Source organism: Oncorhynchus masou, chromosome 18 (genome assembly GCF_036934945.1).
Source record: "Oncorhynchus masou masou isolate Uvic2021 chromosome 18, UVic_Omas_1.1, whole genome shotgun sequence".
Lineage (NCBI taxonomy): Eukaryota > Metazoa > Chordata > Actinopteri > Salmoniformes > Salmonidae > Oncorhynchus > Oncorhynchus masou.
In genome coordinates, this window is record NC_088229.1 from 45,444,412 (window position 1) to 45,459,089 (window position 14,678).

The window sequence follows — 14,678 nt, forward strand, 5'->3', positions numbered from 1 at the left end:
AAACAATAAAGATATGCATGCACCATTCATCACTACCATTAGATCTGTTGTCTGGCCTTTGATCAGCAATGATCAATCTTCCCATGTTTAAAATATTGGAATAATTATTACTTTTATCTCTACCAACATGTGCTTTTGTTATTGGGGAAATTAGCTAATTTGCCCACCATGTCAAGAGACCGCTCTCTGATGCCTGCCATTCCATGATTAGAGCCTCACAAGTGTGAGTTTATAGGAAGCGAGAGTCGGGGGGAAATCAACAGACAACCTGGGAAGTCGTGACGTCTGGCCCATTCGATACTAAAGTCAGGGGATTTTTTTTTAGCAGGGGAGTTACCCTGTAAAGACAGAGAAGCGACGAAGACATGATAACATCTTGTCAATGACAGGAAAGCGTCTGCAAAGATTTTTTTATAACTAAAACAAGAGACCACAGCCTGTCGTTTCCAACCGGAACAAGTTAGTCATAGTGGGCAGAACAAACAAGGAAGTGGGCAGAGCCAAGCACGAGCTAGCGAGATCCTTTGGCCTATGCACTACTCGTGTGAAATAACTCAACTCGCCTTTGCACTCCAAGACATCGTGATTTTGTCAAACTTTGTCAAAGGGTAAAGTCTACAAAACTTAGTCCACTCTGTTCATAACATATTCTAGTTTTGGGAAAATAATATTGGATTGAGATCAAATGTTTAATTAATCGATGAGAAGACTTGCAGAATCTAGGCCAAACTCCATCTCCTTTCAACTTCTCCCACTGCCGGCCGCTGGGCTTCCTCTCACTCCCACATATGGTAGTGAGAGGAAACACCAAGCGGATGCTTCATATTTATACATCCAGTGAAATGTCTGTCTCATTGTTGTATCTGTGGTGTCCGCTTCACGAAGAATAACCCTTCCTCCTTTCTCTGGTGGTGACTTTATTAATGCAGGTGGCAGTGAGTGAGTCGGAACGAGTCAACGTAGCCAGCTAGCTTCGCCGCCAGATAAGTTGATATAACTTTGCAAGCTATGAATATCACTCGACGGTTCATAAGCAAGTAGATTAGCTAGCTTGCTCATTTGCTATCTATCTAAAGTAATTATAAGGGTACTGTAGCACTGTGAGATATTGCTAGATCGTTAGCATGCTAGTGCAACCACACATCAGCAGGTAGGTAGCTAGCATTAGGGAACTATTAAGGAAGCCACTGTTTCCATCTTAACTGAGGATTTCACGGCGGAAAAATTGGAATTGTTATCAGTGAATCCGCGCTCTCAAACCAAATCAGAAAAATGTGGTCGAATCCTCAGAACCAGAACCAACCGGCGTTTCCGAACCAGCAACAGCAGCAAGTGCCAAACCTGAACTCTGCTCCCTTTCCTCCGTTTTTCGCCAAACCCCACAACCCTCTTCAAATAAAAAAGAATGCCATAACTGACGACTACAAAGTTACAAATCAAGTCCTTGGTATGGGCATCAATGGGAAAGTATTGGAAATATTCCAAAAAGGAAGTGGAGATAAATACGCTCTGAAGGTAAATACATGTGTTTTGTTTATCACTCGACTTGAAACAATGTGTTATTCTATATTTATTTGAGACTACCAAGTGAAACCGTCTAAAGTGGTCAAGAAAGTGGAACCATTTTACATTTTGAGGAAGGGTGCTTCTATAGCCCTGCATACTTGTAAACACAATTGAGTAGGAGTATATTTACCATCCCACTGATGAATGATCAGTTATGGTAGTGCACTTCCATGTGCAATGGCAGAAATATTATTTTGACAGCAAAAACGCGAATAAATCCCTTAAGACATACCCACACTTTTCAAAGCACATTCCATTTCCAGACTGGAAGTTGAATAAGTTAATAAATCTCACTTGCAACGTTGTTACCATATAATGTTTTCAATGTGAGTTGTACTTGTATTTATTATGGATCCACATTAGCTGCTGTTTTGCTTCAGTTCCCGTTGTTCCATAAGGTATTTTAAAATATTTTTAAAATATGATTTTACTGCTTGCATCAGTTACTTGATGTGGAATCGAGTTCCATATAACCATGGCTCTATTTAGTACTGTGTGATATGGATGATTTGAAGCACAATAGGTTCCTTTTTTTAATTTTATTTTTTAATTGGGGTGAAAAATCTGTTTACTCATAAGAGAGCAAACGAGAGTCCCACCAATACCCAGTTAGTCTCTTGTGGGTGCTACTTTCTCTCTGAGGCCCTGACTATACACTCGAAATCCCATGATTCATATCTAACCATCAGGGTTGTTGATAGAGCAAATCATTGCTTTTCTGATTGCATTACGGTCAGCCTCTCCTCTCATTTTAAAATGGGTGAACTTTCTGATCTTGTTTGAATATGTCTGCATTTAAGCCTCCTCTGTATCTATTCTGACATTGTTTTTTAAATACTCAGAAAAATGAAAGCAATGATTCTAACACATTATCATATCTATAGGCCTATTTATGTAACAGTTATATTCAAGGCTAAACTTAAACCGTTTGTCTCCACAGATTTTTATAACAGAGGTTTCCAGGAAACATTTTTAGAAAAGGGACAATATTTTTTAAATACTGTATACCAAAATGTTTTTTTTTTTTTTTAAATCAGAAATTAAGTAACTGATATACCACTCATTTGTTTGCTTCACTCACTGCGTTGTTGTAAGCGTCCACTATAACTCCTTTGTTCATAGTCAACCCTAAGATCTTCTAGATCCCTCAAATTCAACTGTGGACCTCGAAGTCAGTTCCACAGCGTTTTTTTTCAACCGTGGACCTTGAAGTCAATTCCACTGCGTTTTTTTTTTTTTCATTTTTTTTGCCTTCTAATTAGGGGCTGATTTAGACCTGGGACACCAGGTGGGTGCAATAATTATCAGGTAGAACAGAAAACCAGCAGGCTTCAGACCTTGTTGGGGAAGAGTTGAATACCCCTGTTCTAGATCATTGACATACTTGAAATAGACAATGTCCCATGCAGTTTTCTAGAACTCTCAGATAAGCCTTAACCAATAACAGCATCCCACCCCCTCCTGTCTCCTTTCACCTCACATAGTCTTCCTCTGATGTCACAGATACACACTTGTCCTCCTTTCATTACTCCTCAGGGCAGTGTTTCTGCCTGCAAGCCCCAGTGTTAGTAGGCAGGCAGAGATCATTGACAATGGATCACTTCCTGATAGTTCCTCAGTCTGCTCCTCTGGGATCTTTTAGTCAGCCCTAATGCATGTGTCCTCCTCCTGGACACCTGCTCTATTTGGGGGACCAGGGTTGCAGCTTTGGAATGCTGAGCACAGCTTGACTTTGATGTGTATATGCATTTATATCACAGTAGGGCTGGGCGATATGGCCAAAATATTATATCACGGTATTTATTTAAAAAAATGGACTGTATGACGGTATAGTTTAGTTTTTGTATAATAAAAGTTCATTTGCTTTATGAGTAGTGAGTGATCCTAGGGTGGCAACACATACATTCTAAGTGATTTCAATGAGTCTTTCTCCATTCTGATTGGTTTATACTCTTCAATTCAACTTCAACCAAAACAATTTCAGCACTTTCATCATTTCTGTGTTTCCTGCACTCAATTGCAGTGGTGGAAAAAAAGTACCCAATTGTCATACTTGAGTAAAAGTAAAGATGTGTTAATTGAAAATTACTCAAGTAAAAGTGAGTCACCCAGTAAAATACTACTTGAGTAAAAGTATAGCAATATTTAGCTTTAAATATACTTAAGTGTCAAAAGTAAAAGTAGAAACCATTTCAAATTTCTTATATTAAGCAAACCAGATGACACCATTTTCTTGTTTTAAAAAAACAAACAGTTATGGATAGCCAGGGGCACACCAACACTCGGACATAATTTACAAACAAACCATTTGTGTTTAGTGAGTCCTCCAGATCAGAGGCAGTTTAAACAGCTTGGAAAATTCCAGAAAATGAAGTCATGGCTTTAGAAGCTTCTGATAGGCTAATATATATCATTTGAGACAATTGGAGGTGTATCTGTGGATATATTTCAAGACCGACCTTCAAACTCAGTGCCTCTTTGGTTGACATCATGGGGAAATCAAAAGAAATCAGCCAAGACCTCAGAATTTTTTGTAGACCTCCACAATTCTGGTTCATCCTTGGGAGCAATTTCCAAATGCCTGAAGGTACCTCGTTCATCTGTACAAACAATAGTACACAAGTACAAACACCATGGGACCATGCAGCCGTCATACCGCTCAGGAAGGCGATACGTTCTGTCTCCTCGAGATGAACGAACTTTGGTGTGAAAAGTGCTAATCAGTCCCAGAACCAAGCAAAGGACTTTGTGAAGATGCTGGGGGAAACGGGTACAAAAGTATCTATATCCACAGTAAAACGAGTCCTATATCGACATAACCTGAAAGGCCGCTCAGCAAGGACGAAGCTACTGCTCCAAAACCGCCATTAAAAAAAGCCAGACTACGGTTCAAAACTGCACATGGGGACAAAGACCTTACTTTTTGGAGAAATGTCCTCTGGTCTGATGAAACAAAAATAGAACAGTTTTGCCATAGTGTCCATCGTTGTGTTTGGAGGAAAAAGGGGGTGGCTTGCAAGCCGAAGAACACCATCCCAACCGTGAAGCACGGGAGGGTCGGCATCATGTTGTGAGGGTGCTTTGCTGCAGGAGGCACTGGTGCACTTTACAAAATAGATGGCATCATAAGGGTGGAAAATTACGTGGATATATTGAAGCAACATCTCAAGACATCAGTCAGGAAGTTAAAGCTTGGTCCTTCCAAATGGACAACGACCCCAAGCATATTTCCAAAGTTGTGGCAAAATGGCTTAAGGACCACAAAGTCAAGGTATTGAAGTGGCCTTCACAAAGCCCTGACCTCAATCCTATAGAAAATGTGTGGGCAGAACTGAAAAAGCTCTGTCAGGAGGAATGGGCCAAAATTCCCTCAACTTATTGTGGGAAGCTTGTGGAAGGCTACCCAAAATGCTGAACCCAAGTTAAACAATTTAAAGGCAAAGCTACCAAATACTAATTGAGTGTATGTAAACTTCTGACCCACTGGGAATGTGATGAAAGAATTACAAGCTGAAATAAATAATTATCTCTATTCTGACATTTCACATTCTTAAAATAGTGGTGATCCTAACTGAGACAGGGAATTTTTACTGGGATAAAATGGCAGGAATTGTGAAAACTGAGTTTAGATGTATTTGTCTGAGGTCTATGCAATCTTCCAACTTCAACTGTATTTAAATATGAATTTTCAGTCTTTTTATTTTTTTAAATTAATTTCTTAATACATTTGCAAAAATGTCAAAATCTCTTTGCTCTTTCATTATGGGGTGTTTGTGTATTGAAGAGGTTTTTTTTCAAATCCATTTAAGAATAAGGCAAATGTAACGTAGCAGGATGTGGAAAAAGTCAAGTGGTCTGAATACTGTACTTTCTTGAATACATTTTTCAATAATTTCCCATCCCAACAATTATGAATTAGCAGTCTTTACTTTCTGGACTAAATCAGGAGTTCTTCAGAGGTGTAAATCTTTTTTTTACAAAACACAATGTTGAGGTGAAGACCCCTGCAAAATAATATCTACTTTTTTTAACAAATATTTTGTTTTGGATAAATTATTTACCTTCTATAAGTTGAAGAAACACTGCCTTGTGTCTTGTAATTCCTCTACCAAAAATAGTTTTCTCTCCACGAGGAGGGAGGATAATGAAAGTTATCAGATGTGACAAGGTAAAGGTAAACCTGCCAATATAAAGGAGGAGGGGTACACGTGCATCAGGGCTGATAATAGATCCCAGAGGAGCAGACGGAGGAAATATCAGGGGAGGTTTTCAATGATCTTTGCCTGCCGGCTAACACTTCCTAAAAGAAGGAATAGTCTATTTGTTTTTATGAATTATTAAGTGATTTAAACTCATAATTCTGATACCAAATCGGAATTGGCTACAATGGGGAAATCATAGTAGTCACAATCCACAGTTGGGGCACCTTCTCCTGTCCTCCCTTCCACTGGCATACTGTTATGTTCAGCTAATAACTGTTTTCTTTCTGTCATCTGTTGGTCAAAGCAAAACTGTGAAAACAGTCTGGACAACCCCTTACTCTCCTCTCTGGCGCTCTCGCTCTGTCTTCTCTCTCTCTCTCCAGTTAATGTCACCTCTCTCGGCTCTTACCGTCTCCTACCATGATACCTACAACCGATCCTCTTTCAATTTACTGTAACAAGTTTTTTTTTAAGTAACAAGTTTAAAAAAAAAAAAGTGTTTAGATGAGAAGTTGGGGAATTGCTCATAAATATTCATTTTGGGGGTGGGTGATCACAACACTTTCTCTAAATTATTTTTACCAGAATTCCAATGGCACTCTGATAATTAAATTATGTGCACCGCAAGCAAATATGGCTCTGGGCCCGGTTTCCCAATAGCGATGAAACTTAGGCTTACAAGTGTTTTTTTATCTTTCTTACCACGGCCAAAGATACTTTTGCTAAGTGTGTCGTTGAGGCATGTGTCGATACTTATAGGTTCAAAAGAATGGCAGCGGTGCTCTGGTCAGCTTTCTCCTTTCAAATGTTACCTTAACATTTAGAATTATTCTGGAGAGAGATTATCACCTATGGCTGTAAATATTGAGCAGCTTATCTAATGCTTACCCTATAATGCACTAAATTAATATTTGGCACATCATTGCGCACACGTTTAGGCGTAAGATCCAATTGAAGACATTCCTGTTGTAAATTGACGTGGCACTGAGTAGCTTCGTTCATCATGAAATATATTAAGGCCAAAAATGTGACAGTAGCTAAATACAACTCAACTGAATGAACATGAAATTTGCCCCCGCTGACAAAATGTAGTCAGGTATCGGCAGTCATGGAGAGACAGATATCACTGTTATTCTTCTATGTTTAGCAGAGATCTTCTCTTTATAAAGTGATGCAGGAGGGCAAAAAGCTTCGAGCAACGTGGCTGTTCTATGAGTGGTTTGAGGCTGGTGTTAGAATATGAGAGTTTAAGTGCAGCGTTAATAACATTGGTTTTAGTAAGCCCCTCGGATATTTTAACGATGCTCCTATGAAGGTTCTAACAATATTTTTATTTTTTATTTAACTAGGCAAGTCGGTTAAGGACGCATGTTTTATTTACAATGACTGCCTAACAATGAACTTAGCCTTAAAATGCTTTTGGGAAACCGGGCCCAGGACAGTTGGCTCACAGGGGTAAGGCACCAAGTTCCTGACATCTATTTCCACTTGCGGTATAAGTTTGAATACCCCCAAATGCACGCAAAACATTTTTTTGAAACATGGACCAATGGTGTAAAAGTACTTTCAAGTACTACTGAAGTTGTTTTTTGGGGTATCTGTACATTACTATTTTGATTTTTGGCAACTTTTACTTTGCAAATGAAAATAATGTACTTTTTACTTCATACATTTTCCCTGACACCCAAATGTACTTCACACACTTATCAAGAGAACATCCCTGGTCATCCCTACTGCCTCTGATCTGGCGGACTCACTAAACACACACGCTTAATTTGTGCCCCTGGCTATCCACCTAATTAAAAATTAAATTTAAAAAATACGGAAGTACGGAAATGTGCCTTACTGGCTTTTGAAAATTGTGTAACGTCTAGTCAAGGAAACACCATGTAAAATATATTGGCACACTCCATTTACCAGGACCATTGCCAAATAAGGCACGCTGTCACTTGCTTTTATAGTAAGCCTTGAGATGGCACCACCCAGCACATCTAGAAGGGAGTGTGTTTCATACAGTACCCCTCCCTTGAGATTACTTTTAAGGCATTTCATTTCGATAAATAAATGTAATACTTCTAAGGACCCGTGGACACCCTGACAGTAGTAGAGAAGAGTTCAATACGGTACATTATACTGTACTCTACAGTACTTTCTGCATACTTTATATCTGGTTTTAGTCATTTAAGTTTACACTGAAAATGTTTTACCATACCGAAATTGTTTTCCCACCCCACAATACAGTAAAGAAAGTAGAGTACAGAACAGTACTGTATAATGTATTGTACTGTACTGAACTCTACTCAACTACTGTCAGAGTGTCTGCGGGTCCTTTAAAGAATTACATTAATTTATATACATTTTCTTCTTCAGTTTTCAGAGGTCTTAAAAAATGTGACCAAGAGCCTCCCAAGTTGCGCAGCGGTCTAAGGCTCTATATTGCAGTGTTTGAGGTATCATTACAGATCCGGACTCGATCCCGGGCTGTGTTGCAGCCGGCCGCAGATATTTTAGAGTTTTTGGAAAATGTGGTTGCATAAAACTGAAGATTTTACTGAGATTTTACTGTAATTCTGTTACCAAACTTTCCATTTGGACAGTTCATCCAGTAAATGTGTTTTTGTGAACTTGTCTGTCTAAATTGTACAAAGAAGTCATTGTGCATAGAGATTGTGTGGTTTGTTAAACTTTTTGAAATCAAGTGTTTTTTTTGTTTGGCATACATTTTTTTGAAAGTGAAACATCTTAATCAAATTGTAGTTCTGTCCCACTGGATTCACTTTATCATTAAAACTGACTGGGCTAGTAGCGTTCTCCCTGATAAAAGTTGTGACGATCACATCCTGCTGTCGTGACGATGCTTAGGTGGTCCATAGACGTGTGTGTGCGTGTGCCTGTATGTGTGGTCAGTGTGTGTGTCATACTGAGGCAATGGTAGTGGCAGCTGTACGGCGCCCCTTCCTCCCGTGAATACTGAATGACGTCAGGGAGTGACTCGTGTTTGCTGATGTGGAAGTGGGTAGGCTACACTCAGTAAGCAGGGTCAGGAGGACATAACATCGCTGACACCTTGCGCCTTAAACCTCCGACATGGATGAAGTGCTATTTATTCATATTAGTGCTTGTTCCCCTGTTCAAATTCAGTTGGCCTACTTTTTAGTTGCTCTGGATTTCTGCATGTTTGGTTTAGTGCATTTATTTACATTGAGATGATATATATGAAGCTATATATGTAAAAACACAATATTGAAGTGAAGACCCTAATATCAGCACTTTTATATTTAGGTTGGTAGAAATGATTTGCCTTCTCTAAGTTTAAGAAACATTGCCTTGTGCCTTGTAATTCCGTTACCAAAAACCCACATACGTTCGTAAAGTATTCTAACCCCTTGACTTTTTTCAAATGTTGTTACGTTACAGCCTTATTCCAAATTTATTAAATCTTCACAATACCCCATAATGACAAGGCAAAAGCAGGTTTTTAGAAATATTACATTTACATAAGTATTCAGACCCTTAACTCAGTACTTTGTTGAAGCACCTTTGGCAGCGATTATATCCTTGAGTTTTCTTGGGTTTGACGCTACAAGCTTGGCACTCCTGTATTTGGGGAGTTTCTCCCATTCTTCTCTGCATATCCTCTCAAGCTCTGTCAGGTTGAATTGGGAGTGTCACTGCGCAGCTATTTTAAGGTTATAGACCTGTTGGTTGGTGAACCATCGCCCCAGTCTGAGGTCCTGAGCACTCTGGAGTAGGTTTTCATCAAGGATCTTTCTGTACTTTGCTTCGTTCTTCCAGACGTGACTCTTGGCATTCAGGTCTGATGGTCTGATAGTCCTTTAGTTGCCATTTGTAAAACTCCAAGCGGCTGTCATGTCTTTTACTGAGGAGTGGCTTCAGTCTGACACTACCATAAAGCCCTGATTGGTGGAGTGCTGCAGAGATGGTTGTCCTTCTGGAAGGTCCTCCCTTTTCCACAGAGGACAATCGGGTTCTTGGTCACCTCCCTGCCCAAGACCCTTCTCCTCCGATTGCTCAGTTTGACCAAGAGGACAGCTCAAATTAATTTTTTATAAATTAGCAAACATTTCTAGAAACCTGTTTGCTTTGTCATTATGGAGTATTGTGTGTAGATTGGGACCCTGTATTCTTTGGCTACAATAAATGTTTCTTAATTCAGCCAAACATATTCATGCTTCGCCTATTCCTCTTTTAGAAGATACTGTTGTATAAACATGCAGATTTAGGGCTACACCATCATACCCACAGCAACTATTAAAACATTCCCTAACCAGAAACCGTGAATTGATGGCAGCATTCGCACGAAACTGAAAGCGCGAACCACTGCTTTTAACCAGGGCAGGGTGACCGGAAACATGACCGAATACAAACGGTGTAGCTATTCCCTCCGCAAGGAAATCAAACAAGCTTAAGCGTCAGTATAGAGATGAAGTAGAGTCGCAATTCAACGGCTCAGACACGAGGTATGTGGCAGGGTCTACAGTCAATCACGGATTACAAAAAGAAAACTAGCCCCGTCGCGGACCAGGATGTCTTGCTCCCATACTGACTAAGCAACTTCTTTGCTCGCTTTGAGGACTACAGCGCCACTGACACGGCCCCCTACCAAAACCTGCGGACTCTCCTTCACTGCAGCCGACGTGAGAAAAACATTTAAACGTGTTAACCCTCACAAGGCTGCATCCCCAGCCGCGTCCTCAGAGCATGCGCAGACCAGCTGGCTGGTGTGTTTACGGACACATTCAAACAACCCTTATCCCAGTCTGCTGTTCCCACATGCTTCAAGAGGGCCACCATTATTCCTGTTCCCAAGAATGCTATGGTAACTGAGCTAAACGACTACCGCCGCGTAGCACTCCCTTCCGTCATCATGAAGTGCTTTGAGAGACTAGTCAAGGACCATATCACCTCCACCCTAGACCCACTCCAATTTGCTTACCGCCTCAATAGGTCCACAGACGACGCAATCGCAACCACACTGCACACTGCCCTAACCCATCTGGACAAGAGGAATACCTATGTGAGAATGCTGTTCATCGACTACAGCTCAGCATTTAACACCATAGTACTCTCCAAACTCGTCATCAAGCTTGAGACCCTGGGTCTCGACCCCCGGCCTGTGCAACTGGGTACTGGACTTCCTGACGGGCCGCCTCCAGGTGGTGAGGGTAGGTAACAACATCTCCACCCCGCTGATCCTCAACACTGGGCCCCACAAGGGTGCGTTCTGAGCCCTCTCCTGTACTCCCTTTTCACCCACAACTGTGTGGCCATGCACGCCTCCAACTCAGTCATCAAGTTTGCAGACAACACTACAGTGGTAGGCTTGATTACCAACAACGACGAGACGGCCTACAGGGAGGAGGTAAGGGCCCTTGGAGTGTGGTGTCTAAAATAACCTCACTCAACGTCAACAAAACAAAGGAGATGATCGTGGACTTCAGGAAACAGCAGAGGGAGCACCCCCTATCCACATCGACGGAACAGTAGTGGAGAGGGTAGTAAGTTTTAAGTTCCTCGGCGTACACATCACGGACAAACTGAATTGGTCCACCCACACAGACAGCGTGGTGAAGAAGGTGCAGCGGCGCCTCTTCAACCTCAGGAGTCTGAAGAAATTCGGCCTGTCACCAAAAACGCACACAAACTTTTACAGATGCACAATCGAGAGCATCCTGTTGGGCTGTATCACCGCCTGGTACAGCAACTGCTCCGCCCACAACCGTAAGGCTATCATCCAGAAGGCGAGGTCAGTACAGGTGCATCAAAGCAGGGACCGAAAAACAGCTTCTATCTCAAGGCCATCAGACTGTTAAACAGCCACCACTAACATTGAGTGGCTGCTGCCATGCATGTAAAAAATGTTTCACTATCTACTTTAAACAATGCCACTTAATATAATGTTTACATACCCTACGTTACTCATCTCATATGTATATACTGTACTCGATACCATCTACTGCATCTTGCCTATGCCGTTCTGTACCATCGCTCATTCATATATCTTTATTTACATATTCTTCATCCCTTTACACTTGTGTGTATAAGGTAAACATTGTGAAATTGTTAGGTTAGATTACTCGTTGGTTATTACTGCATTGTCGGAACTAGAAGCACAAGCATTTCGCTACACTCGCATTAACATCTGCTAACCATGTGTATGTGACAAATAAATGATTTGATTTGGTATTAGGCTGTATAGCTAGCTAAATTTGCTCTAACTTAGCTGGCTAGCTAGCTAATAAATATACTATCAATTTGCATTAGCAGCGAACAAGATTTAGCTAAACCTTGCTAAGAAAAAACAAACTAGATTTTTTGCAGATGTAAGAGAAACAAACTAGTGGTGTAATTCTAGAACACATGTGGAGCTTTATTAAGAAGCAAAGTGGAAACAACATCATTGTCATCTACATTGTTTCATGTGCCCCGATTGACCATGCAGACTGAACGCAAGTGTCGCGAGGTCAAGTAACAAAAAATGCGCTCCTTGATTGACTGGTCAGGGCTAGGTCTGTGTGGAAAGTGGCATGGTGAGAGTGGAGAGGGATGACTCAAGTAGCGGTGTAAACTACAAAAATGTACTTTACACACGGCCTGTAACATTTAACAAACCAAACATTTAAATACTGTTATAGAAGGTAAAGTAAAAACCCAAACTGGTTCATGCATCAATACTGGTGTATATAGTAAAATAAGGTATACCGCCCAGCCCTAGACAACGCCTTCATTCTCCATCTCCTCCCAGCCTATAGGCAGAAATTCAAACTAGAAGTACCCGTGGTAAGGGTCTGTTCAACGCTGGAAACTGGAAACACTAACTGGAAACACTGCCGAGTACAAACAGACCACCTATGACCTCCGCAAGACAATCAGAGACACAAAGACCTTACAAGTGGAATCGCAATTCAACGGCTCAGACACGAGACCCATGTGGACTTCAGACAATCATTACAAAGGGAAAACCAACCATGCTAAACACCTTTTGTGCCAGCTTCGAGGAAAACAACACAGCGCCACTGACATGGGCCTCCGCTGCTCACGAGGACTGCGGGCTCTCGATCTCTGTAGCCAATGTGAGTAGGACCTTCTAGTGTGTTAAAACAAAATCAGACAAGCCCATAGTACACGTGTCAAACTCATTCCACGGAGAGCCGAGGATCTGCATGTTTTCGCTCCTCCCTTGTATTTGATTGAAGGTCACTAATTAGTAAAGAACTCTCCTCACCTGGTTGTCTAGGGGTTCATTGAAAGGGAAAAAACAGCAGACACTATGCCCTACATGGAATGAGTTTAACACCCCTGCCATAGTAGAATAGTTGATCTATTTACCTAGTCGGTTTGTTGTGTGTTCCATGTGAGAGAAATACGGTGCCTTCAGACCCCTTGACTTATTTCACATTTTGTTATGTTACAGCCTTATTCTAAAATTGATTAGTCTTTTTTCCCGTCCTCAATCTACACATAATACCCCAAAAATGAAAAAAAGGAAACAGGTTTTTAGGAACAAAAATTCATTAATAAAAAATAGCCTTACCTTATTTACTTAAGTATTCAGACCCTTTGCTATGAGACTCAAAATTGAGCTCCGGTGCATCCTGTTTCCATTGATAACCCTTGATGTTTCTAGAACTTGATTGGAGCTATGGTGAATTCAATTGATTGGACATGATTTGGAAAGACACACAGTTGGTCTATATAAAGGTCAGACTGTTGACAGTGCATATCAGAGCAAAAACATAGCCATGAGGTCGAAGGAATTGTCCATAGAGCTCCGAGACAGGATTGTGTCAAGGCGCAGATCTGGGGAAGGGTACCAGAAATATTCTGCAGCATTGAAGGTCCCCAAGAACACAATGGCCTCCATAATTCTTAAATGGAAGGACTCTTCCTAGAGCTGGCGATCTGGCCAAACTGAGCAATCGGAGAAGGGCATTGGTCATTGAAGTGACCAAGAACCCGATGGTCACTCTGACAGAGCTCCAAAGTTCCTCTGTCCAGAAGGACTACCATCTCTGCAGCACTCCACCAATCAGGCATTTATGGTAGAGTGACCAGATGGAAGCCACTCCTCAGTAAAAGGCACATGACAGCCTGCCCGCTTCGAGTTTGACAAAAGGCACGTAAAGGACTCTCAGACCATGAGAAACAAGATTCTCTGGTCTGATGAAAGAAATATTACATTTTTGGCCTGAATGCCAAGCGTCACATCTGGAGGAAACCTGGCACCATCCCTATGGTGAAGGATGGTGGTGGCAGCATCATGCTGTGGGGATGTTTTTCATTGGCAGGGACTGAGACTAGTCAGGAATGAGGGAAAGGGGAACGGATTAAAGTACAGAGATCCTTGAAGAAAACCTGCTCATGAACGCTCAGGACCTCGGACTGGGGTGAAGGTTCACCTTCCATCAGAACAACGGCCCTAAGCACACAGCCAAGACGACACAGGAGTGGCTTCGGGACAAGTCTCTGAATGTTCTGGAGTGGCCCAGCCAGATCCCCCAATTGAATCCTGTCATATCTCTGGAGGGACCTGAAAATAGCGGAGCAGCGATGCTCCCCATCCAATCTGACAGAGGCTGTAACTGGCAACTTCATTAAATAGTACCCACAAAAAAAACGTCTCAATGGTGAAGAGGTGACTCTGGGATGCTGGCTTTCTAGGCAGAGTTGCAATGAAAAAGCCATATCTCAGACTGGCCAATAAAAAGACGACGAGTTGAGGGTTTGTCTCACCAGGGATGATGGTCGGACTCGTGTTTATCGTCAAAGTAATGAGCATTACACCGAGGCATGTACTCTGGAGCGGGATCGATTTGGAGGTGGAGAGTCCATCATGGTTTGGAACGGTGTGTCACAGCATCATCGGACTGAGCTTGTCATTGCAGGGAA

The 14,678-nt window shown here is 41.5% G+C and overlaps 1 protein-coding gene across 3 annotated transcripts in view; it reads left to right on the top strand.

Moving 5' to 3' along the window:
* Positions 1 to 527: 527 nt before the first annotated feature.
* LOC135504695 (MAP kinase-activated protein kinase 2-like) overlaps positions 528 to 14,678 on the top strand; it is a 34,482-nt gene continuing 20,331 nt past the window's right edge. The window contains exons 1-2 of one of the 3 annotated variants that reach the window (XM_064923487.1): positions 528 to 608; positions 930 to 1,515. In XM_064923487.1, the coding sequence (XP_064779559.1) occupies positions 1,273 to 1,515 (243 nt within the window). In that variant the 5' untranslated portion in view covers positions 528 to 608; positions 930 to 1,272. Of the gene's footprint in view, positions 609 to 868; positions 1,516 to 14,678 lie in introns of those variants that run through there. The other 2 variants (XM_064923488.1, XM_064923486.1) reach the window with 2 other exon arrangements.